This window comes from Chelon labrosus, assembly GCF_963514085.1.
Source record: "Chelon labrosus genome assembly, chromosome: 23".
NCBI lineage: Eukaryota > Metazoa > Chordata > Actinopteri > Mugiliformes > Mugilidae > Chelon > Chelon labrosus.
The window spans coordinates 3,253,737-3,280,188 of record NC_140356.1 but is presented as its reverse complement, the minus strand read 5'-3'; the positions used below and the strand labels follow the sequence as shown (position 1 = coordinate 3,280,188).

Genomic DNA, 26,452 nt, shown 5'->3' with positions numbered 1-26,452 from the left:
ATCAGCAGGGGTCCTGGAAGTATAAGCTAAGCCATAACCTCCCTTGGCCCCTCTCATACTGCCCATGCAGGGCTATAAAATGCGTGTACCACATTTTACATCTTCTGTCCCCGATCCACCCACCAGTGTTTATGTGATGTATGCCGGGCTGACGTACAGAGACCAAAAATAAAACGATACACAAAGCGTCCAGAATTTGAAGTAATGATATCCGTTTCTTGGTGGCAGAGAACAGAAAACTTCCTGTGGGTGAATCTGCGGTTCCCAAGGTCAACTCAACTCCCATGAAGCATCAGAAAAGTGAACACAGGTAGAAATGTGCTGTAATTTGCTCAAGGTTTCTTCCTGTTAAAAAGTTGTTATTGGCACTGCTACTTTGGTGCTTGCTCTGGGAGTTTCAGGATGGGTTTTGTAAACCGTCTTGAGGCAATTCGTATTGATATTGATGCTATATTAATAAAATTGAACTGAATCGAATATAAATCTGAGAGAAGGAGGAAAACATTGGGGGTCACAGTAATGATAGTGGTGATGATGATCACTGCCCCAGGTAGTGATGACAAAGACACCTTCCTCATCACTTCCTGCTTGGATGACGGAGATGCTGCTGCTGATGAGAGTGTTGTGAAGACAGTGATGCTGAGCAAGATGATGATTATAAATAAATGGTGACGAAAAAGCAGTGTTTAAGAAAAGATATGCTAATGTGCAGAGGAAGGATGGGGGAGATAATAACAGTAACATGTATGAATAATGAAGATCAACGCAACGGGAGGAAGAAAGTGAAGATGATTGTCGTGATGATGTCCCCCTCCCCACCCCACCCCACCCCACCCCCCTTACTCTGCTCCCCCCCCTAGGGGCACCCTTTGCCGCCGCCCCTCCCATGACCAGCGTTGCCCCGGTGACTGCCGGTTTACGTGATGACGTCGGATGTATATGAGCGCAGGCGGCGGGATCTCTCTCCCTTTTACCGCCATCGGAGCGGAGTCTCTTTCTTCCCCAAGACCGCTTCACTGCGCACCGCCGCCGCCTAACCAGCCCAGCCTCCGGTCAGAGAGCGAAGGTAAGGGACAGGACTTGGAAGCGGCCTCGGCGCCAACGCCCTTAAACTTAAGCGTCGTCTCAGAAGTTATATTTCAATTACGCCGCTTTAGCGAACGGCGGCAGAGGAAGACGGCTGCGCTTTGCTAATGCTAGTCAAGTCAGACAGCGGCAGCAGCCATTGAGACAGGCTCCACCATGATGTGTGTTAACGCTACACGCGATTTCAGAAAAATACGAAAACAGCGGGTATCGGGTATGCCGGTTACCGCTGTTTTATTATGGCAGCCATTGTATTTACACAAAGCACAAAATGTCGGATAATTCTTGCAATTGTTAGTGTTTTCCGACATTTGTTGACACGTGTCTTGTATCTTGTATTTCTGGACTTGACCTTATTTTTTGGAGGATAATACTCGGGGTGGGGAACTCTGGACTTGAGGGATACAGCACGCGGCGGCTGGTAGAGCTGTGCAGCCGGCTGTGTTACATAAGGACAGCTGGTTAAAACGTGGTACCGGAGCGCTGGTACCACTTCCTAACTGGCCCATATTTTCTAGTTAACGGCAGTGTGTCTGTCGAAGCTGGTCCTCCCACTTGCTCAGCCCAAGTAGTGCGCATCAAGCTAGCAGCTAGCTTAACTAGCCCGACACGGCGAGGCAGTGCAGTGACAAGACGGGGCAGGCCGGCTAAAGTTACCCCGGTTACTAGCCAGGAATCGGCTCATCCGAGGAGGAACCGAGTCGACATTTGTGGTTTGACTTCGGAGGGTGGACGTTTCAACAGGTTGGTTGGCTTGTTATGCACGAATGGAGTTATAAAATGTGGCTTCCGAGTGTGCAGGCAGGCGCATACCTTGAGCTTTTTGTTAGTCATTGATGGGTCGCTAGACTTCAGCATGCAACACGTGGTCGCTGGGCAGGATTAGGAGGAAAGCCTTGCCCCAGAAAGGAGAAGGTCCGCGCTTGGACCGTGTGCTCGACCAGTGTCGCGTTTATACACAAAAATATGAGAGAATCTGAATTGTGGCTGCTCCGTGTTTGATTGCTTTTTAAACACTGGCGAAATGATTAAAGGATTAATTGCTTGGTAGCAACATTCCAAACAAAACTTGTCAAGTTTAAGCCATGAGTCATCACTTGCACAGATCAGATCTAGACATTGAAAATGTTATGATTTCCTGAGGGGGGTTCAGAGAAAAAACATTGCTTGCATATTTCAGGCACTTGTGCCCCTATAGCCGGTGGCAGGCTTCAGATAACTTGCATAGAAAAAGCTGATCTCACAGTGGAGGAGAATGTCCACATTACATTACCTACTTGCACGTATTGGTGTCCAATACAAAGCAAGCATTGATCCCAAGGCAAAACAGCCCATCATTTCGTTTTGCACAATGACACCATTATTAAAACTGTGCACTTCTTGTCAAAGAGCTTTCCACAGGCATTTTTCATCAATAATTTGGTATGATGGAGAAGAAAAGGTTGAGACGGTGGGTGTCATCTTTCCTTAGATATTGTTGTGTAATATGGATGCATAAAATATGCTCTTATTGTGCATTTGTACATCAATCATTGATAACTATAAAGTGTATCTCCGTATTAAAAAAAAAAAAATTGTGACAGGCTGCATTTCTCAGTTGAGAAACTGGGACATGATGAAAGCCACAAACCAGTCAAGTCCCAGACTGATCTTTCATCAGTTGTCCCCTTATGAAGGAAGAAACATTTGATCTGTCATGTGACTTAGAGCTGAGCTTGGTGGACTGTCATATCAGCTCTGTAGTTAACTAATCTTTATTTGTTGTTTGTTGACCTAATATGTAGAATGAGCTCTGCTGAAAGGATGTCGGACCTGCTTGTTTAAAAGAACTTTTATGACCTAACCCTTCCGTCTTGATTTCTGTCCAAGTAAAAAAACTTTGACCTCAGTGGCTGTTTTTTTTTTTTTTTTTTTTGATGTGTGTGTGTGTGTGTGTGTGTGTGTGTGTGTGTGTGTGTGTGTGTGTGTGTGTGTGTGTGTGTGTGTGTGTGTGTGTGTGTGTGTGTGTGTGTAATACCCCCAGAGGTATTAAGTTGTGGGCCTGGGGACTCTGCACGCGTTTCATCTTCTAATAAGGGACAGTTTTGCCCCTGGGATGACAAGTCAATGCAGTTAGCAACTAAATAGGATGGAAGGGCAGCAGATAGGTGGCAGTCAATGGATAAAGTCAGAACCCATACCACCATCTGTACCTTATTTGAACTGACCATGATGCTGGTATGTAGTTCTGGGTTTGCAGTGTTTTCCACCAGGAGGTTAAATATGGACAGACACTTTATCCCGCCAAAAGGTGAGAGAAGGTTTTGGAATTAGGGCTATGTTTAATTACTATCTTAACATTGTAGATCTGCAACACATTTCAGTTCACGCTTTGTTGGACGGGTGACCACCAATTAGCGGACTTCTACCTTTTGTCAAGTCCCAACTTCCTATGCTATTGTAATTGGACAAACAATAGAAATGCAGGGGGCCAATCCCCTAGAAAAAAGTTGAAATGGAATCGGCGTATAATATTGCTAGTCTCTTTACCAGTCTTCAGTTTTTCTGTATGTTTTTTTTTCTCTTTACTGTATCCACACTTTTTCACTGTACAAAGAATTTAGAAAAATCTCATGACTTGCCAAAGGGTAGGAACCCCCTGGTTGGTTGTCAGCAGACCAATCAGAAGCCTATAAATAGTCAGCTGATTAATCTATACGTAATTTTCTTTCTATTAGTCACTATTATTTTCTGAGTAGTGGATTTGTTTAACTTGCCACAAGTATTAAACATCTACCCCCACTCTTTCAATCTTTTTATTCAAACATTTTCTCATAATGTGACATGAAATCTATGAAGAGACCATTTTAAACTTTAATACATCGACCTAATGATGCTTTAAATGCGAACAGAACAGTTAAGCTCTATGCAGTGTACACCTAATTAGGAAATGTGTTTAGTATAATCGGCAAAGGATCACCACGAGTATGATTTTCTTCAGTGGCTGGTACCAGTGGCTACCGCTGTATTACATTTTATACCTTCTTGCCATCTTTGCAAATGATTTTGTGTTATTAGTTACATTCAACAACAGATAAGTCACAGTCCGCTTTATTGGCCAGTGTTTATCATTGCTCACAATAAACTTGGATGTGACCAGTTCTTCAAGCAGGGCCAACCACTGAATTACAAAACCGTGTCATATAATTCCCATGTTTGCTTCTTACCTCCCTGAAAATGTCCAATGTTTCATCCTCGGGGAGGAAGTACAACTAATCAATTATATTATTTCAACACAAATTTGAGTAAGATGGTCGATGATTGACTTCTTCTGAACTCTGAGAATTGTTTTAGTGAAATTACCTTGAAGTGTACAGCTGCTGTTTTTGCATTTTGATGACAGGAAATGTGTGCTTTAACGTAGTTGAAAAAAAATCTCCTCCACCTCAACTGACCTGCAAATGCTGCTTTGTAACATTTTACAAGCAGATTTCTTCCCAGTCTGTAATTCATCGCGAGGTTTCAGTTACAGCCACCTTAGTGATTGTGAGTTTTGACGCTGTTGTCACTTTTAGGTCATAATGGTAAATGGTAAATGGCCTTGCTTTTATATAGCGCTTTTCTACCTATTGGCACTCAAAGCGCTTTACAGTCTCAGACACATCTACCCATTCGTTCACACAAGCATACACACATTCACACACCAGTGCCACGCACTGGGAGCAACTGGGGGTTCAGTGTCTTGCTCAAGGACACTTCGGCATGTGGCACGTTCCGGGGATCGAACCGCTAACCCTCTGGTTCGTGGACAACCCGCTCTACCTACTGAGCCAATGTGTTGCCTCGTTGCCTTATGGGTACAGATTGTCAATGCAAGTCTCTCTTATCTGCCCCTCTGAAAAGTACGCCACTGTAATCAATCTCTCTCAAGGGAGGAAGGCTCTGGAAGGGGCTGAGGGGTGGGTGACTCACAGCCAAGGTTGATCCTGTCTGGACCAAGAAGGGGGACTTTTTCAATGAGCACGTGGCCTGACTCAACCAAACCCAGCATGTTAAATAAAAATACTTTGCCCCCTGAAAGCAGGAAATGATTCACTTCAAAGCATGATAAAAGCAAAGCCTTCACAGCTCAGATGTTTTCACCCATTCAGTGTAAACTGATTAGCTGGTGAGTGATATGCTGGTGATGCTTTGGAAAGTTTGGGCTGTTATGGTTGCTCGGTGCTGTGGCTAGTATTGCTGCAGCTGCTTTGTTAGTGAGATATATGCTCAGAAGTGCTTACCGAACAAAAATACGCAACATACACATTTTAACATTCAGATTGATTTAAACAGTCGAGACTAAAAATACTCAACTATCGAAGAAAAGGATCTTTAAACTTTCATTGGACTCAGGCTGTCTGTGAAGGGTTGTGTAGGCTGCTGCACAAGTTTCCTTTTATATGCATTTTTTATGCATTTCCTCTGAATTGGGGGTGAGGGGTAGTGCACACACAGCAGTATTTTGCAGAAGCAGGGTTACTTATAATACTCTTTTTCGTTTTATTTTTATCAATATGGTAGGGATTAGATTTTTGTGGCCTTTATGCAGATTATATTATGTGTCTGTTGTGTTCTTGTGTAAATTTAAGTTTTCCTGACACAGAAGGGTGGTATATTATTACATATCTAAATGTTAAGAATGGTGTAAGTGGAATCTGTTGCGATCAGCTGATGTTAGTAGTTTGGGTGAAAATACATTAAACATTTTCAGTAGCCCTCCTTGTGCTTTAAGGCAGTAAAAGATCCGTAGTGGCTATGGAGAAATGCATGAATTAGCAGTGGTTTGCAAGTACTTATATGAGAAGTCTAATTAACAGAACTATGAAAAAATGTTGTGCAGAAGAAGTGGATGTGCCGTAATTAAAATCCACAGAACTCTGAGGCACAAACAAATGCCAGAGCAATTTCCACAACTGCTTTCACTGCCATTGTGTTACCATCTCTTACAGCTTCCCAGTATCACACTCGGCTTAATTAGCACCACGAGTGATTTGCAAATCCTGTTTGACATAGCTCTGATGACAAGTATCTCCTCCAGCATTTTTGAAACTAATCATGTTTGTTTTCTTTCTAGCATCACCTGAGACTCAGCTAAGATGGCAGACATTGACAAGTAAGTACATCCTTTTGCATTTACAAATAGGCATTTTTGTCTGCACCTGTGTTCCTCTGAAATGCCATCAGTTGCTGACGAAGTACAGTCCAAATACCTGGATGTGTTCGTGCCCCGTCCGTTTTATCAAGCATGCATCGGGAGGTAACTTGTGTGGACTTGGAACAGCCAGGTGTCGCAGAATGGATTTCACAGGGTCATCAAGTACACCGTTGTTCCTCTTAGAGAATGAGTGTACTACAATTTCTTATATACTTCTGCATCACACGTGACAAGTCTGAATTACCTAGTACACAACTCTGAAGATTGTGTACTTTGTATTGATACGCACCCATGGTCTCCTTGCCACATGTGTTCGAGGATCTTTAATAGTTAAAGCAAACACACCTGCTGTGACGTCACTGTTTTGGGGCGTGGCTAGATACCATTAACTGTGTTTGGGAGGTTCACACGCACACAAGACGCCTCGCAATATTTGTGTGTTGGTCCATAAAGTAAGCCCACTAGGGGTTATGCTCCGTGGTTATCAAAACAACCCGGGGTTGAATGCTGTCCCTCTTCATCCACACACTCGCATGCGTCTACTGTTGGCCATTGATTTCACCCGATGGCTGCAGGCCGACAGGAGGAGGAGAAGGTCTGCTGATGAAGCCGTGTCAGTGTTTTGTATTGAGCTATGCGGTGCTGCATTTTGAAGTCGGGTATCATGTTTCACTGCTTGGAACAACATCATGGGTAAAAACGGACTCTGAGTTTGATAACTGTGGGAGTCTAGGTCTACACAGCACTCCGTAGTCTAAATAGAGAATATTGTCTTGGAAGAGAATATAATGGAGCTTAAGACTCATCTTTCCCTCAGTCAACACCAAATGTGTTTTCTTCCAAACCTGCTCGATTTTCTGTTGAGGACTGTTTCCTGTAGATTTTAGGACTACACAAGTTTTATCATTTAGGGTTTTCCCCCACTTTTACAGGTAAATTTAGTCTTTGGAATTACAAAGGCCTTTAGTAGTTGGATGCTTTCCGAAGCTGCCGCCACGGTGGCCAAAGTCACTGATGGCTTTAGCCTAAAGGTGCCAGTAGTAGTTTGGTGGCTGGTGTTAATTCTTTGCACTCATACAGTCTGTGTTTGTGTTTTGGCTGACCTTCCTTCTTCCGTCCTACCCCCCTCCTTTGTCTCCTGAGCAGTAAAGATCAGGCTGAGATGGACCCAGCAGATATGGAGGATGTGGAAGAAGTGGAGGAGGAGGAGACGGGGGAAGATGAAAACAGCAAAGGTAAGTTAACACTGCCAATAACTGCATAGTTTAGAACAATGAAGTGTTAACGTGCAACTCCAGTGACAGTTTGAACTCTGCGTGTCTGTGCCTGGTATTTAAACCAATGATGACACGTTTCTAAGTTGTAGTTAGGAGCTGGGAGGCACTAATCCATTTTATTTTGGGATCTCAATGCTGTTTAGGCCTCCTTTGATGCCCAATAAATGATTCAGATGGCTCTTCACATATTAGCCTACTCCGGGCTTATTGTGGATAGATATATATGGCTGTGTGGCCTCATCTTTTTATAGCAAATTTGAGCAGTCTTTTAAAAACCAGACTTGAAAGGAGGCTCATTTTGGCTGCCTACGACTGATCTGTCATAGCGACCTCACATGAGTCCACGAAGCTGAGAGGGATTATAAATGCATGAGTAATGTACAATTTTGCAAACTCTTGTTAAGAAACTTAACATACCACACATTCACACATCAAGGCTGTTGGGGAAACATCAGTAACGAACTTGGCAGGGCCCTTTAGTCTTGAGACTGCGAGATTTGTAGGAAGGAACTGTTTCTGAATAAAAGGTAAAACCATTCCTTAAATTATACAGCAACCTACATTCTCAGTGTTGCTCCAACTTTATTTGAAAATGGGATGTAGTTACAAATGCACACGTAAAAGGGTGGAACTTCCTCCAAACCACTCCTAGCCATTCAACAACCTGCAGTTTTCACCTTTCACATTTTCTTACTTTTTTCCCCCCTGCGCTTGACTCCAGTTCTGGAGGGTACTTCCTGTAAAACAGTGACTTTGAAATGTAAATTTAAAGAGATATTTTGTTGGGATCCGTGAGCATTTACTGATATAAGATAATGAACTTCAAAAAAAGCCATATTTCTAAACTCTCACCAGTGAAGAAAAAAAGCTGATGTTTGTCTTTGTATAGAGCACCTAAAATCTTTAAAGGTCAAGGATTCCGCAAACTACACATTTTACAACCACCTTCCAAGTCTACAGGGGTTCCGTGTTTGACGACAAATTTTAGGAAGAGTAATGATTCCCTAAAACACAGTACATAAATTGTAGATGTTTGTTTTATCCCATCAAAAACGGAAACTGTCCCTGTTTATGGCTTGGGCTTATTGATATGTCCCCCTTGATGCATTCAAAGCTTCTGTCCAGCAGCTTGTGTCATGTGAATCTAGTGTGATGTGTGTTTATTTGACTGGTGGCGGTATCTCAGACAGCTGACCTGTAGCTTGTAACGTTACAAGCTAAATGCCCAGGATGTGTCAGCAGAGAAAAGTGACTTTCAGTCTTTTTAATCTTCTCACCTGCCAGCAGCAATCTGACTGAGCTTTGATTGGAGCAAGCAATATGTCGGACACTCGGATGGTACCATCTGTCACCCGTCTGGTAGCACAAAGTGAGGGCACCCGTGGTTACTGACTGCTATCTCTTACCTATATCCAGCTCTGTCCTGACACAAAATAAATAATAAGCGGATTGATTTGGGCAGGAAACTCTTGCACTCTCTCTCTTCCTGGTCACGTACTCTGGTTAACACAATGCTTAGACCTGCACAACACTGCAGCAAGGATCAAGTCGTGATACTTACAAAAACAAATACAAATGGAGTTGTAGTGTAACTGCTGGTTTGCATCGCCAACATAAATATACTTACTGGCAAAGCTTAAATTGAATCAATTCTACCACTCCAGGCCGTTCCCTCTGAGTGAAATAATACTTTAGTGGTCCTCAGTTGATTTTTCCATATTAATGTTGTGCTTTTGCGCGTGTCCGTGTGTGTGTCTTCAGCTCGTCAGCTGACTGTGCAGATGATGCAGAACCCACAGATCCTGGCTGCGCTGCAGGAGAGGCTGGATGGTCTCAACGGCTCACCATCAGGGTACATTGAGAGGTGAGAAATGTTTTACTGATAACTGAGTCCTAGTATTTGCTTTCCATCTGTCACAGAGGAGAATTGGCTGCAGCATGGTTACAGTTTACATATGTACAGCACCTTCACTATCAGATTTAAGCAGGTTATATTGTTACCTCTGTATGATATGAAGTTCTCTTTATCTGCCAAAACAAAAGCATCTTACACTTTCTGTTGTATTACAGATACCATGTTAACATTTTGTTTATGATTTTTTGGGAATAAACATATATAGATACAATGGGAAACAAAGATTTGATTTTAATCCATATCTTACAGAACCATTTGCGAATAATAAGTTTTCTTTTTTCACTAAGGCTCTTGCATATGTATTCAGTTGTGAGTTAAACTCATTTACTTGCAAGTAGATGAGGGTAGGAGGATGTTTTAACTTGTCCAAGTGCATACTTTTGCATATTGATGGGTTTTCAAAGTGGTGGCTGCACCTTGTTGAGTAGTATTGCGTCTGTGCAAATCTGTTTCAAGCTGAGCTGCACTCATGGTTAGCAGCAGTACTGCAGTCTAACATTAACCACTGAATCTAGAGGTGAGGAAACAGATGTTTGTGTCACTTTTGTGGAACAGTTTTGAATGGCTGCACTCAGGGAGAGGAAGTCAGTAGAGGCAACCTGTGAGTAGCCAGTGTGTCAAGTGACTGGAGTCTGCTAAAATTTTACCTGCATCTAGCTTTCCAGTAGCCGCGAAGACGGCCCGACTTCCACCACCGACAATCTTTTTGTGGTGGAAATCGGGCCTGGAGTTACTTCTTTGGGAACTGATTATGCCACTGCCAGGCCAGTCAAATCGTTTCAGAGCTTTTTGTGGGGATGAGGGCTGTGTAGTTTTACAACATGACTGTAATTGGTTGAAGGACTGTCAATTGAGTGCAGAGGTATTTTTGTCTCCATGTTGGTTGAAACAAACCCCCGAAATGAAACCAGAGTGTTTCCAGACTCGTGTTCTGATTGGAATTGAGACTGACTACAGCAGGCTAGCATTCTCCTTCCCTAAATGCTGACCTATGGCCATAAAATATTCAGCAGAATTCCAAAAAAAGGCACTCTTTCCTTTGTTCTGCTGTTCACATGGCTGTGAGCACCAGGTGTCCCTCACAGAAGTGCTGTGTTGCCATCTGCAAAACCTTTAAATTAAATACATATTGTGACTTTCTAGAAAAACCACCAAGGGGCTCTGCAGGCTACTTGTTATCCTGGGTATTATTATGCTGTATAGGGCTTTGTGCACAGACTCGGTGAATGGATGCCAGCTGAGTGGATGAATACTTTGATAATGATTAATTTTGTGTCACAGCTGTAATTAATTTGAATCAGTGTGTTGCCTGTGTTTGAATTCTTACCAAATTTTTCTGTGATTCATAGTTGACATGAAAAAGTCCAAGAGGAGAGAATTCTGGCCTTCATTAGTTTATGCTATAAAAGCATGTGAAAATGACCTTAGAGCAGAGGGTTAAATCAGTAATGGCTTTTGAGATGCTGTGTAAAGGTAGCTGCGTGTCTTGGCTGCAGGGATGTGCCACCCACTGCTCCTCTCCTCAGCTAAACCATCAGCAAGTAGCTCTTTGATCAACATGTCAAGTGTTGGCAGCCACTAACAAACTCACCAGTTACATCCCAGCACTTGGGACCAAACATGCATTCACTTGCCAACAAAGAGCAGACGTTTAAATTTAACATACTGCAGAGAAAATCTGAGGCCTGTTTGTAGCTTTGACAGTTTAAAGCCTGGTTGACCATACCAAGATCATTTGACTGAAGATGACTTAATCTTTTAAATTAAGATTAAGCAAGATATGGTCAAATGAATAGGGCTGTAGTCTGCAAAAGTAAATCTGAGTTAAGTGAAATAATACCTACTCCTCAACCAGTTAATTGGTTGAGAGGAGAAAGCATTGATGGTATAGAAATGGACGGAACTGCTCCTCAAAAGTGAAGCCAAAGCAAATGGAGTTCCCCTTGGTGACTGGCTGCAGTATAGGTCATAAGCTCCACCCCCTCCATGTTAGTGAACGACACACTAAACACTAAAATACACATCGAATAATGTTTTTAGTTTTAGACACTATAGAAACAGGATGTGACATAACGACTACCAGTTGCAATCCTTGCCAACCGCACTGTAAAGCGTTCCCATGAGACCGTGACAGAAAAGAAAAAAATAAGTATTGTGTATAATTAACATTTCTTTGTTACTGGTGGTGGTAGACCTGGGCACAGTATTAAACGAAAACGCGTGTGAGTCCGGCTGAAGTGTGGGTGGGTCATCGCTATCGCAGCTCCACTCTCAGACCGTACTGTGCAGACTCTGGCTCCAAACTCACAAAAAACCTAGTATTTGTAGGATATTAATTTTAACTAGAGCTGCATAGTTGCAACATATTTCCGTTCAGGATATCAAGGAGTCACTGCAGCTCTAATTTTGATCTAATTGTTTTATACATAAATGAAAACATGCTCGAGAAGCTTGGTTAATATGACAAGTGCACATTGGTCAGCTTTAACAATTGATCTTTAGTGGGCCGTTTTTAGATGATGGGCTGTGTTGGTTGTTGCAGTGATATGCAATCTGTGATTTGCAATGTCACATTAGAATTTTTGGTCATCAATTTTAAGAAATCAAAGCAACACGGACATCATCTTATACGTGAGGTCCATTATTTTGGAGAAGGCAATGAGAAAATGTTTAATAAATGTTAAATAAGCAAGACATAACGGTCTCTAAAGTAGTGAAGGCTGTTTTGTGGGTAGTCCTTTCCTTCTGGAATGATTTTCTCCGTATGAAAGTAACGCTGGTGATTATTCTGCCAAGAAGAATTTGGTCAGGCGAGAGAATATCGATCGTTCGACAAACCAGTTAACCGCAATGTTACAAACAACAAACAAATGTAGACAACATTTAAAGCTAAGGTATAAAACAGGCGCAGAATGTGAAGAGGAACATGCAGGGAAAGAAGCCTTTATAAGCTTTAGCAGATGTTGAGTGCTTTTAGTTCATTTGAAGCAAATGTAGAAATGACCTTGTAAGAAAAATATAACATTGAGAACCAACTGCATCATCCACACCAGGAACCAGGCCATGAATTCCCCAAGCATACGCCAGTAAATCTGTGTACAAATAAGACGGGATTTCTTCACTCTGCTGTTAAATGAAGCAGATCTCAATAAAAGTTGTTCTTGGCATTGTTTCAGTTTGTTCAAAGTGTGTACTTGGAAGGCCACCCTGGCTTACTGGAGGTCCTCTGGGGAGAGTTGTGTCCTGCAGTGTGTTGCTGTTCTCTAAAGCTCTCAGCAGATTAACGTCTGAGGCAGGCTCTTCTCTAGTTTGCTAATGATAAACACGTTTGTCATGTGGGTTAAATTCAAGAAATACACTGTCACTATATTAATATAGTGATTGGGTGAACAAACTCGCATACATTGCAGTCAGGTTGATAATATGTACTCAACTCACAGATATGCTGTTGCCAGAGAGTCATAAGTGCTCCTTTTGAATATCTACATAAAAAGGACTTCACATCAACAATCTAACATAGGCTAACATGGCTCTGTAGCATGGTGGGGACACCTCTGGTTTTAGGCTAGCTTCAGTTTTCCAGCCTGGCTGCTTGTAACGAGCTTTTTGTGCGAACAAAACTCATGGTGATTGGAAAACGTCACTGTCAAACATTAAACTCTGTTGTCATTTTTCAGGCATGCAAACTCCTCACCTTTCGGCGAAATTCGCCGTTTTCAATCCAAATTGGGTGACTTATGTGATTCGTGCAAATCCGAGGAGAAAATATTTGGGGGGGGGGGGGGGGGTAGCCTACTCGTTGACTTTTATTTTAATATATTTTAATAATATAATAATATAATGTTCTATATACCGTAAATCCTCTAATATTGGCCTGTATTCCATTAGCGGCCGGGTCTCCAACATTTGCCGGTCTCGCTGTCAGCGGAGGTAAATAAAGGCCGGTCATCTCGGCGGGTCAGGGTTTCGGCGGCACGGTGTGGGAGGATCCCCTCAGCGGGACCTCTCCCCGGCGTCGGCCGGCCCCCGCCGGGTGCATTTCCTCCGTGGCGGTGCGCCGCGACCGGCTCTGGGTCGACCTGGAAGTGCTCGGGGCGAAGGTGGCTCGTCGGCTCCGGCCGCGAGCTTTACAGCGACCCCCCGCATCTCACTTGGGGTCCCTGGGGTCGTGGAATCAGTGCTCACTGCGCCCTCTCTCCGTGCGGGGAGGGACGGGTCCCACTCGCTCCCGGCGCGACTGCCGACCGGCAGCGGACTCACTGTCCTCAGTGCGCTCCGACCGCGTCGCGCCGCTCATTTGTTGTTAATATTCTGTATGCATACCATGTTATGGTAACGGTACGTTTTCAATAAATGAACCTAGTATTTTATAGGTTCAAATAGACACAAAATCTTGTTTTTATTCATTCTACTCGTAGTTCGTTTTGCTCAAATAGAAATTAAGGCCTGCCTCTAATTCTGGCCTCCTTCCAATAAAGGCCTGGACCGCGATGTGCTTGAGTAAAATAAAGGCCCAGCAGTGAAATATGCCCTTCAGGCCCGAGGAAAAACAGCCATTGAGCTGTTCAGGCTCAATGGCTCAAAAGTTTTTTTTTTGGTAAAAATTAGTGAATTTGTAGTCTGTTGTCTTTGTAAATCTCTGTTTACCAAGGGGGGGGGGGGGGGGGGGTGTTCGTGGCCATTTCCCTCTTCACACTCTTCTCACCTTTTTGACCCCTGACCAGTTTGCATGCCTGTTTTTGGCATATAAATTGTACAGACAGTCCATTTCATGTGGCTAGCTTTTAGCTGGGTTAGATCTTACACACGCTTCATAGAATGTTCAGCCTGTAATGCAGTATATCAACAAAGCGCATTGTCAAGTTTGGTTTTGGTTTAGGGCAGCCGTAAAAGAGACGAAAGATTGATTTTGGCTACGTGCTCAGTCCAGTCCAATAATCGGATAGGGACATCCCTAGAAAAGACAGAGTGAACTGAAGAAAGCTGGTCTTTTATTTTCTAGGACTGTCCTCACACATTCTCTCTCTCTCTCTCTCTCCATGTCTGTCATCCCACAGTTTACCAAAGGTTGTAAAGAGGCGTATCAATGCCCTCAAAAACCTGCAGGTCAAATGTGCCCACATTGAGGCCAAGTTCTACGAAGAAGTCCATGAACTGGAGAGAAAGTATGCAGCACTCTACCAGCCCCTCTTCGACAAAGTATGTCATATTTTCTTTTGAGTATTTTTGAATTTATATTGCCTCCATGCACATCACTTTGTTAATTGACATAGTACCTTTCTGTATTTAATGGACTCAAATATTTGAGATATTTGCTGTTGATGTGTCATTGTTTTCATTCTGTGAGGAATGTGCCATTGTTATTTTGGGAAGTCCTGAGTCAATCCTAAAGATCAAAATCTGATCTTTACTCTGCTGTGTTTCAACCTCTGCCTGCCTGCTAGTTTTGCAGTGCAGCTGTCGTTAATCTTAGCTGGCCTCTGCGATTCAAGTATTTCAGTCCATATGCCAGTGAAGAGGTACTTGAAGTGAGACTAGCTGTGATGAGCTGTGTTCTTGCATTCAGCTTAGGCAAAATACCTTTATCTCTCCTTTCTTATTAGCAAAGATCTATGTATAAAACATTCAGCCAGCAGCTTCTCATTTGTAGCCTGCCCTGACCGTAGCATCCACTGGTTAAAATAACAAGTGTCAGCAGTGGCAGATTATATCAGCTTTTGCTGCAAATCCAAAATAAAACTCGTTTGGTGCGTTTGCTCTTTGCAAGGCCAGAGTGTGAACTCAACCAAACATTGTTCAGGAGCTAAAAGCATCATTCTGTAAAGCCACTATACAACTGGAAGTGAACAGAGTACATTTGTCGTCCCTACAAAAATAGACTCAGAAGGCTGTAGATGTTATTTTATTGTGTCGGGTACATATTTAATCAATATGTAAATACAAGTTTAAGCGAGGACTTACTGACTGAGGCCTGAATAATAATGGGCACAGATCAGGATCTGGGCCGAAAGTGATAGCGGGACCTCTTTAGTATTTGAAGCATGTTAAACATGCTTTCACATGCGTCTGTGGTTAACGTGTTCTCTTCAGCATCTTTTGCCTTTAGCTCACTCCACTCGTTCTATCTTTGATGTTTAGCCTCAGACTTTAGAAGACTACAGTCTTTAGAAACAGCTCAGGTAGCTGCAGTGAACTTTTTTTTTAGAGCTCGGATACAAAACAACTTCTTTTGGTCATCTGCTGTAAAGCAGACTTTTGTGGCTTTTAACTGTAAATATACATGCTGTCATGGTAGCTGTTTATTATTCCTCACAGCTGAAGTTAAGGCTTCAACCAGTGTGTCAGATGTGGCCAAATGATTAAACAATCACAATTTGCTATAGCCCAAATTAATGCCTTTAGTTGTTTATCAGACTGAAAGAACTAAACAAGACTAAGAAAAGCAATGCATGTTAAATAATGCTGCAAATATTTGATAACCTGCAACGAGTGTTAATGGAGAGGAAAAATGACTAATCAGATTTTAAAATGTTTGGACTCAACTTGAATTCTCAATGGGCCGTGCCAGACAGACGTGTTAATGCATTGTATAAAGAGCCCACAATAAAATAAAGGATACTAGAAACTCCTCTTTGTTGTACCTGTTTATAGCAGAGGTATCTGGAGATAAAATGACCTTGTAAGGACCTTGAGATGATCTGCTTTCAAGTAAAGTTCCTCAACAGAGAACTGCCTGTGGTCAGAGGATGAGTCTTCTCTTAGTTTCCGCTGCTGTAGGGGCATTGCAACAGGGCAGCTAGTTAGAGATCTGACTGTTTATTTTATAGACGTCAGCTCGGATGTTTCTCGTGCCGCTGTACACAGCAGTAAGGGCTTGTTTATATATAAACAAACCCAGAAAGGGACACTCTTATATGTAGCCACTTCACAGATGTTGCCTTGTTTTTATTCATTTGGGATGTGTATTTAACTTTACCATGAGAATACATTTAATAAGGTGTGAGCTTTATTCGGTGAAAACATTTGCACAGACTTTGGGTGTTGAATACTAACTTTATCCTCTCTGCTCCTCACAGAGAAGTGACATAGTGAAAGCAGCTTATGAGCCCACAGATGAGGAATGTGAATGGAAGGCAGATGAAGAGGAAGAGCTGACAGTAAGTAAGCAGGTACAGGTGACGTATACACCTGCATGCTTCCTGTCTTAAAAAAAAAACAACAACAAAACTTTCTACTTTCTGCCCTTTCCCTATATTGTTGTACTTCATGTCGTGCCTGTAGCTTTTAGTTTCATCCAGATCTATAAGTCTCACTTCCAAAGGGGCAACACTGCATGCAGCTAATAAGGAAGCACGTAGGATATGAGATTTCATTACTGTGCCTGGTTTCAGATGCCCTCTTGCTGTTAAATATTTTCCTACTTTGTCAGTGCTATACGTGGGTGTGGGTGGTGAGGAGCTCTTTCATGTTGTGGTGTATGTGTGACAGGGCAAAAATGCTTGAACAAGCCTTATTTTGAAGAGAAAATGTCTCTCAAAAACAGGAAGAGATGAAGGAGAAGGCCAAGTTAGAGGAGGAGAAGAAGGACGAGGAGAAAGAAGACCCCAAAGGCATCCCCGAGTTCTGGTTAACAGTTTTCAAAAATGTGGACCTGCTCAGTGACATGCTGCAGGTAGGTTCATTTAATCTCCTGGAGAGGCAGAGAAAATGGGTCACAGAAAAGTAGCTTCTTCCTGCAGTGATAAAATGGATATACTACCATCTGCTGGTCAGACTTAAGTCACATATTTAGTATCGTTTATTCTAAAACACCATTACTCTTTGTCTACCCCTCAGGAACACGATGAACCCATCCTTAAACATTTACAAGATATTAAAGTAAAATTCTCAGATCCAGGCCAGCCTATGGTGAGTCTTCCCAACACACATTTTGATGGCTAAAACCATTTTTAAATAAACTTTGAACTGTCGTTTTAATTGTAATCTCCTGTGGTGTTCACCAGAGCTTCACATTAGAGTTCCACTTCGATCCCAACGACTTCTTCACAAACACAGTGTTGACGAAAACCTACAAGATGAGGTCAGAGCCCGACGAGAATGACCCCTTCTCCTTCGACGGACCAGAGATCATGTGCTGCACAGGGTGAGAGCATGCATCAATTAATTGTCTTATTTTAGCATTACTTGCTTTGCACTGGTTTTAGTTAATACGCAAACTGAAACATTCAGGCACATGTGAAGTCAATGCTAACATTCATTGTGCTGCTGACCACTTCAGTTTCAAATTGTGCCTAATGCCACTCCCTCTTCAGTGACCATCATGACCTCTACCAAATAAATTCCCTTCTGTATCTCTCCACCTCTTTGCTCTCTGAATCACCGCCACACCAGTTAAATTCCTAAAATAAACACGACATTTAGATCTGACATTTAAAATGCTTCATCCTGACTTTGCTTTCTGCTGCACCTCATCTTTCACAACAGTTGCACGATTGACTGGACCAAGGGCAAAAATGTCACGTTGAAAACAATCAAGAAGAAACAGAAGCACAAGGGCCGTGGCACGGTCAGGACGGTCACCAAGACGGTCCCTAATGATTCCTTCTTCAACTTCTTCGCCCCACCAGAGGGTAAGGATAACGATACTGAACATTATACACAGGGTTTGTTTTGTTTTCTGTACTTTAAAAATGCATCGGTTGATCTTTTCCATCTTTTCTTTGTTTGCAGTTCCAGAAAACGGAGAGCTGGTAAGTCTGTGTACTTCAATTACATGTAAATATGTGAACTTGGCACATCTCAAAGCATCGTTGGAGACGCAGATAAAAAGGTTTTCAGATGTACCCATTCCTCTAACCATCTAGGCTAATTTTCACTGGAATCTGTCTGGATGATGGTTAGAAGGAATTCAGTGTTGACCTAAATGCTGCTTACATCGTTGGTGTTGTGTGATTTCTAATGCTGAACCAAATGAGAATTCTACATCCTTGACATCATTTTTGAACCACTGTGTTAGAGAAGGTTGATGTAAACGACACAATTAAACGACTTCCTCAACGTTTGCTTAAGTTGCTTAACCTCTCTGTTATGTAGCCCACATCACCACTTTCTGACAAAAGCGTGATTAATTCTAGGTCTGTAATAATGCATCACTGAAAACTAAAGGTCGTAGAGTTCCATTAATCTTACACTCTGAAGTTGGTGTTTAGTAACCTTTTTTCAGATAAAATGGCTACACTTTCAATTATAGTCAGAACAAGTCATTCAACCCAAGGCATACTTATCATTGTCAGAATATAGTAAATGCCTCCTTCCTAACCAAGTGTACACTGAATAAAGCTTTAAGTTTTGGACTGAAAAGTGAAATTTGATGAATTGTTCCTCCTTGTCTGTTTTCAGGATGAGGACTCGGAGGCAGTTCTAGCTGCTGACTTTGAAATCGGCCACTTCATCCGTGAGCGCATCGTACCTCGGGCCGTGCTCTACTTCACAGGAGAGGCCATAGAGGATGATGACGATGATGTGAGTGTCGGCGTTTAATATCACGTTTGGCTGAGCTTTGCCGCCTTTTTTCAAGTTACAGCGTTCCGCTTCATTGCTTCCGCACCAGGAAATGAAACGGGCTGTATGATCTGCTGATGGGTTCGGAGAATATCGGTGCTAATTGGATGATGCAGATTGGATGAAAATAGTGTTTTAACTCAAAATGCCTGGCCATTTTAAATGAATTTGGGGAAAATTTGGTCAGAGTAAGTTAGACTCTTTTTGAATGTCTGTAAAGCTAATCTTTTGTGCTTGTTTTACAGTACGATGAGGAAGGAGAGGAGGCCGATGATGAGGTAAAACTATTAGCTAATGTAGAAAACAAATATGGCTGCTTATAAGTGATGTATTAGTGTCATAACTATGGTTATGTTGGGGGAACCCAGTAGACTTAAGCTGCCATGTGCTGTGTGTTCAGGAAGGTGAAGAGGAGGCTGATGAGGAGAATGACCCCGACTATGATCCCAAGGTGAGCTAACACACACACACACACACACACACACACACCCTCTAAAGATCTCTGGTGTCCTGGGAAAGACCTTGCTCAGCAGTTCTCAACTTTGTTGGCTCAGGATGCTCTTTCCAGCTCTCACTGGAGGCCATGGATATCCACAATGATCTCTCCAAACCCTCTACAGTTCATTCTCCAGTCAATTGTAGTGTTACTATAGCCAGAATCTCTTTGCAGTACACTTTTCAGTGTCCTCTAAGGCTCCTGAGCTGCTGGTGGAGAACGGCTGTGTGAAATGACTTGAATTCAACATACAGAATACATACTGTCAAATGCATCTCATTGTGCGCCAGCTTTTGGTTTGTTTCAGCTTCTATTTTGTTGATTTGGCTTCTAGGCTTAGACAGACATCCAGTGGATATTTTTGTCTTTTCACTGCTATTTTCAGGCAGTGATGTCTGAAAGCTGCATGCCGTTACTAAAACTGAAAACATAACACACAAGGTCGAGTATACCTTAAAATGAACATGGTGTGCATCTAACATCCACATTTTTATCATACTGGTGTGTACATATGGACGCATAACAGGGTAGGGAACAGTGCTGTAATGTTAATAGGTGTCCATAATATGTTGGTGAGATTATTGGCCAAATGGAATTTAAGATAATTCCACAAACCAAAGCACCACTGTCTTTCTGCCCCGTCTCTGTGTGATTGTTAATGATCTTATTTGAGGGTGACGCTGAGAAGTTACATCAGAGAATCTTCTGGTTCAGTTTTACACAGTAGTTTATTTTTCCAGTAGATTAACACGGACATATTATTCCTTGTTCAGGATGTGTTCATTTGTTATTTATAAAGCACATTTAAAAACGAATGTTGACCAAAGTACTGGACAGAGTACCGGATAGAGCCAAGACATGGAAATATACATAATACATAAACACACACCCACACACAAAAAAGTAGATGATCAAGAGGAACGTTAAAAAAAAAAAAAGCTAAATTAAAAGTACTAGATTAAAACCTAAGAAGAAGCATGCAATCTGAATTAAATGCCAAAGAATAAAAAGTTTTAGTTTATCAAGTCATACACCACCTTCTACTTTTTCTCTCTTCTGCATTCCTGTTATTTCAGTAAAAGGAATATTCTTTAGCTCCAACTCCGGTCACCATTCTTTGAAACAATCAAGCTCCCTCCTCCCCTCTGCTGGGTACAGCAAAGAGTCTGACCCCTTACGCTTGTTACTTACTCCGCAAGAAGCGAGAAATTTGTTCTTGCTCTTAGGACTGCGAGAAAAAAAGTTCATTTTGGCCAGGTCATTTATACTTGGCAAGGAACTCGAGTACCGAACTCCAGGGAAGTCCTCATAGGGCCTTCCCACTGCAGAATACATCACATGCACTAAGCATTGTGGGAGATGCATGAGACGGACGACAAGAGGCACTTATTATTTTCGGATGTCGGCCAGTCATTTTGACGACCGTATCTGTCAGATAACGCCGTTCATTCAGCATGCACCCACACACGCTATCCTGATCTCTACCTAAGAGAGATTAGCTGTTACACTGTAAATATTAGCATCTGGGAGCTCACAGAGCATTTCAGCTAGCATTTCTGCTTTTCCGCATTACCCATGCCCACTTCAAATTTCTGACCAATCACAGAACAGTAACCGGACACCACATGAGAAAAAAGTTCTGCCCAGTTGATGTATCAGAACAAGCTGTGAGAACTCCTAACGAGGGCTGCAAGAACAGTATCTAACAGCCTTCAGTAGCTGAGGGAGGAGGACAGGATGGATGGTTTCTGTAGCCTCTACACGCTCTAAGGAAAAATAAATGAATGATGTGGAAGCTTCTCATTATGGATTGAAGGGATAATGAATGTGTCGGTCTAAAACGGCTTTTGTCTTCTTCCTTTTGTTTGTTGTGGCCAGTATGACTGAAAAATATTCATCTTAAAAAGCTGTCAGTTCTTGTTATCGGTCCTGAAACTCCAGATCAACACACCTCTAGTTGTTAGTTTGAATAGAAGAACAGAATGAAGTGCAGACCTGCTGAGGGTTTAGTGTAATCCCACTGAGACAAACGAATAACAGGTCCTCTCCTGTAGGGCTCTATTTATTCACGGAGATTTTCTACCTCACTGCCTTCCTGATGGAGGTAATGTAGCTGAAAAACCATAAATAAATAGTGTACTGAAGAAAAGCTTCACAAACTAAAGCACTGCAAGCACCAGGAGACATGACTCTTGGATAAATGGGAGTAAAAGAATAATAGAAAGTGTGTACAGATGATGTTTTACAGTGTGCATGCATGAGCTAGTCCCTTATAAAGGCCTAAACTTGTTTTTTAGACCAGATTGGAGCAGCTTGGAAGTTTAACACTACAAAATGTAAACAAGCATGACCTCTGCTTCCTCTTTGCTGAACAAACACGCCTTTGACATTCTGTATTCTGCTAGTTTTGCTTATTTTTTTTCTCCTATTCATTAATGTTTCTTCATCTCCAGTCACTTTGGCATCTTTTGTCAGCTACTCTTTAAATTTTTCCTCACTAGGTTTAAGTGGTGACAGTAGAAAAATAACCCTATCCTGGTACGTACAGCTTGTGAATTGTCAGCCCACTACCATCACACCCCCCGCCCTTTTGGTTTTGGGTTTGGCTTTCCTTTTCCTCCTGTTCTTTTCCATCCTCCATCCGTCTCTCTGCACCTTCCCCCCTCCCTGCACACGAGCACCTCCTCCGCCGCCGTGCTGCATCGTCCCAAACTACTAACCCACTGGTTTGTTGTTGGTTTTTTTGAAGTTTAACCCATAATGAGCTCTGCATTTGCAACTGTATCGTTTCTGTATGTTGAAGCTAGCCCTGACCCAACCCCCCTTCGTGTTTATTTTTTTTATTTTTTGGTTCAGTTACCACTATGTGGAACTGATGCAGGCTAGTTTTGAGTTTGTCAGGGTGCCTATTTGTCTTCCACAAATAGTGTGCTTTGTGTGTTTAAATATCCATTGAAACATTATTGGTTTGTCTGTGCTTTTATCTTCCTTCATTTTTCACTGGAGTTATATTTAGTCACATGTATCCTCATAGATCTGCTCTAATGCAGTTTTAGTAGTTTTGGAAGGATGCTACTTTTTAAATGAAGCTTGCAGAGTAAAGAAAGCATGACGCATATTAACACACGCTACATTTTTACCAACTGTAACACCCGATATATTACCAAGTAAAATCCTGTCAGTTCAGTACAAGCCAAATGTATTGCTCAATGGCAAATATGACCTTGCACTCTGTCAGTGTGGCATTAGGCCATCGAGCAGCTTGAACTGCTGCAGTGTGCCGTCCCCTCTGTGTGTCTGTTTGCTGCAAGGATGCCCTACCCCAAATATGATGGAGTTTAATTATCTTTCTATGCCTTACTTTAATAGCTAGCTCAGTTTCTTTTGAAGTGGTTAGATTTAGATGATGGTCGGCATACCTCCCAGTTTGGAGAAGCAGCGAGGGGTACAGACACACAAGCCGAGCAGTGAACTGCTGTGCGACTTCAGATTCCTGTGTAGAAGACCACCGCTGACATTTAATTTATTATGGCCTTGGTTTAAAAATTCATTTAGCTGCTGATCCCCTGTCCACAGCAGTTGATTGTTTGGCCTCTGTGCTGATACTCCTCTCTAAACTGGAAGGAAATGCATCAATAAATGTGTTTTTCATTCAATAAACCATTCAAAGGCTGAAGATTTGTTATGATACAGTTGAAAACGGTAGCTTCAGGATGGAGGTGATAGTTTTTGCTTTCACATAGTGAGAATGTGTTAATTAGCTGTCTTGTTGAAAGAAAAGTAAAGAGGTAGAAAATGATGAATGACAAATGCTGCCATCTTTATTTGGAGCTGTTTTTCACAACTGAGGTTCCACTTCTTGCCTGAGCCAAATTGTGATTGATGCACACACCCCTTCATATTGCCCAGCTGTGACTGCCATAGTCATAGTTTCATATACATTACATGGATTCATATGAACACATTTTTCCTGTGCACTGGCTGTGCTCTTAGCTTGGCTGTGACAGCTGGGCAGTAGGTGGAACCACGATACTGTGTCTCAAACCCTGATCACTACTGCAGGGCTGCTGTTTGCCCGCCTCTGGTTGTAACCAACATCACCAGTTCAGAACAGCAGCAGTATTCTAATTATATATGTATCAGGTCGTCGACGTATTTGATAAATACTTGAGCCAGTAGTGGTTAGCCTAGCAACAGCTAAATTGGTGGTTATGGGTTGGAGTGTCTCTTGCTTATGAAAACCTCAGTTTGTTTTTTTCCACACTTTTGTACAGATTTAACTAAAATAGCATGTGTGGAGTTTTAGATCTGCAGATCTGAGAAACTTAAGACCCAGAGTGATGCTAAGCTAACCTGCTGCAGGTTCAACTTCATGTATATAGCTAGCTATTGTGAGAGCCAAATCAATCAATCAAGTTAAACATATTTCACGAAATACTACTCCATACACACTTGAGTAGCGCCCTAATGTGTCGCCGGCCTCTAGTCTGTTGCCAATACACCAGTCTTGTGTGTCTTTATACTTCTATCTGAAAGAGTATTTTAAAACTCCCCACAGAATCTTTTTTACCAAAGGGTTAGACTGTTGTTTTCATTGCATTTGTGAAGATGCTACAACAAACCATAGTTGTCATAGAATGTCTAATCTGAATGTGTCACCACGTCCATATGTCAATCTGTTGTGTTGAAAGAGAGTTGGACTCAGAGAACCTGTTATTTCCAGTTTCTTGCTGCTTGTTGGTTGTATTTGGTCTTGAAGTGGCTTGGCTGTGTGTACATTTTCTGTTTTATGTATTTATTTATTTATTTTGTTTTGTTGCGTGTTCTCTGCCTTAACATCCACCCTCCTGTGATTTCTTACAGAAGGATGCAGCCCCCCCAGCTGAGTGCAATCAGCAGTGAAGCCTGGCCCGGCTGACTTGAGGATCAACTGCACTGTAACGGCTTCTCAAATTAAAAGAAAAAAAAAAAAAACTGATTAAAAAAATAGTTACTTACCGCCTTATAATGTTTTGTATTTTTCTTGGTAGAGAATTTGAAGAAAAAAAAGGTTTCAAGATTTTTGTTACAAAAACTCATGGTAATATACTGGGAGCTGTGTGGCTCAATATACATAGTATTTTACTAGACCTGTTTTTTCCTTCTCTTCCTTCTCTGTACAATAGCTAGACTACAGGAAAAATACCTTCCTCAAAAAGCATGAACTTGTTTCTTCACTGCTAAACTAGTTTGGGTTCTTGTGAAGTCTTTTGTTGTATTTGCTCTTAGACAACAGCTGTGGTTTAGACTTCATTGGCAGTTTATACCCCCTCCTGCCCTTCCTCTTCCTCTATTCCTCCTACCAAAGCTCCAGGTTGGTCACTTCTGGTTGTTCCAGGTAATTTTTATTTTCCTTAGTGGGGCCTTTAGCACTTCAAAAAGCACTGTAGCATTTCCAGCTCTAGAGAAGGAGGACAGATGGGTGGCCTACAGCTGGGTGTCCATTCCACTTTATCTAATCTCACTGAGCGTGGGATCCACAGTTGGTGTCTTCCCGGCCACTTCCTGCACCACTTGTGATCAACCACTTTCCACTCTCAATACATTCCAGTAAGCAGACTGGCTGGCACCATCTGTCTCTCAAAGAGAGTCTGCCATTCTTCAACTGGATGGACTGTTAAAATGGATCAAAAAATTACGCAGACGTATTCGCTCCGAGTCTCTTGAACATTCCAGAGAATTCTTTAGATGAGGAAGTGTGGGACAGTTTGGCAGAACGGCCTATTCGGGGACACCCAGCCCCAATAACCATGTGCTTCAGGCTTGTTGTAGGCTCGCTGTGGCGTGGCTGTCGTCTTTTCTATAGCACTTTGTACTAGTGTGTGGTGTACCAGTGGCGTCCTGTCATCGGTTAGCAGTATTCCTTGTGAGCAGCACTTTGTTTGATGCCCCCGTCTGAAAGGGACGCTGGAGTCGGTGCTGTAAACCCTGCTCTGTGGAGACTTCAGCTTGTGCTGTCTGGTTTTTAAGTGCATTCTTTCTTACCGGGTGGACGCGCACCGTTCAGAGAAGCTTGTTGGGCAGATGTAGCACAGCGGATGACGAAGAAAAAGTGTCAGCGTGTCAGGTTCTAAAAAAAAAAAAATAAAGCCCTTTTTTTCCTCTCCACTTTCTGACCTTTACCTCTCGTATCACCCAATTCATGTCCGGTCAGGTGACTAACACAGACCTCAGCCCGGCCCCCGAGGTTCTCGGTTCATTTTTATCACTGTGAAAAGAAAGAGGGGAAGCGTGATAAGGCCATTGTGTCGGCCAATGATCCACCTCCCTCCCCAACCCGGCCCTGCGCCCTTTTGTTACCCAGAAGGCCACAGAAAGAAAAGGAAAGAAAAAAAAAAAGCACGTTAGAGCAATACTTAACACCAGGAGGGGGACCGAGAAGAAACTGTAGCCTGCCTCCCTCCCAGTCCATTCTAAATGCCTTTTTTTAAGTTGTGAAGACAGCCAAGCGTTGGTTGCTTTGGGCAGATTCATGTCCACTGTGGAGAGCCAGGGTACTTCTCATTCTGCAGGGAGTATTCAGATCAAGTTCATGGGAAAAAGGACGCGACAGGGTTTCTGTAGGGTCCTTCTGAGCAGCTGTTGTCAAGGCAAAATGCTATGCTACAAAAATACTAATGTACTCAATAACTGTACGTGTATGTTGATGAATAAATTGGTCAAACATGTCGATTAGGGTTCACTTGTTTTTAGTTTTTATTTTCAAGATTTTTTGTGGGGGGGGGGGCGCAGTTCTACTTATTGACACAAAGCTAATTATTTTACTGATTTTGTAACTGAAAATATATCAGCAGCTCTAAAAATATTGGGAAAAAAAAGCCACAAGCTGTCAGTCCTAATCGGATAATAACGCGTATCCACCAGCAGAGGGCGCCATTGCGCAGCGTTTAAACCCTTTGACG

At 42.3% G+C, this 26,452-nt stretch overlaps 1 protein-coding gene across 2 annotated transcripts; it reads left to right on the top strand.

Annotated features, from left to right (window-relative positions):
- Positions 1–954: 954 nt before the first annotated feature.
- Positions 955–26,220, top strand: nap1l1 (nucleosome assembly protein 1-like 1). Of its 2 annotated transcripts, none has more exons than XM_084573279.1 (15): positions 955–1,066; positions 6,182–6,220; positions 7,409–7,497; positions 9,301–9,403; positions 14,512–14,653; positions 16,531–16,611; positions 16,998–17,126; positions 17,291–17,362; positions 17,458–17,597; positions 17,939–18,084; positions 18,185–18,204; positions 18,854–18,976; positions 19,261–19,293; positions 19,416–19,466; positions 24,375–26,220. In XM_084573279.1, the coding sequence occupies exons 2-15, from the start codon at positions 6,204–6,206 to the stop codon at positions 24,411–24,413; spliced, it is 1,185 nt and encodes a 394-aa protein (XP_084429405.1). In that variant the 5' UTR covers positions 955–1,066; positions 6,182–6,203; the 3' UTR covers positions 24,414–26,220. The 2 variants fall into 2 exon arrangements, with proteins under 2 accessions (XP_084429405.1, XP_084429404.1); XM_084573278.1 differs by having other exon boundaries at positions 16,531–16,623.
- The last annotated feature ends 232 nt before the right edge of the window (positions 26,221–26,452 follow it).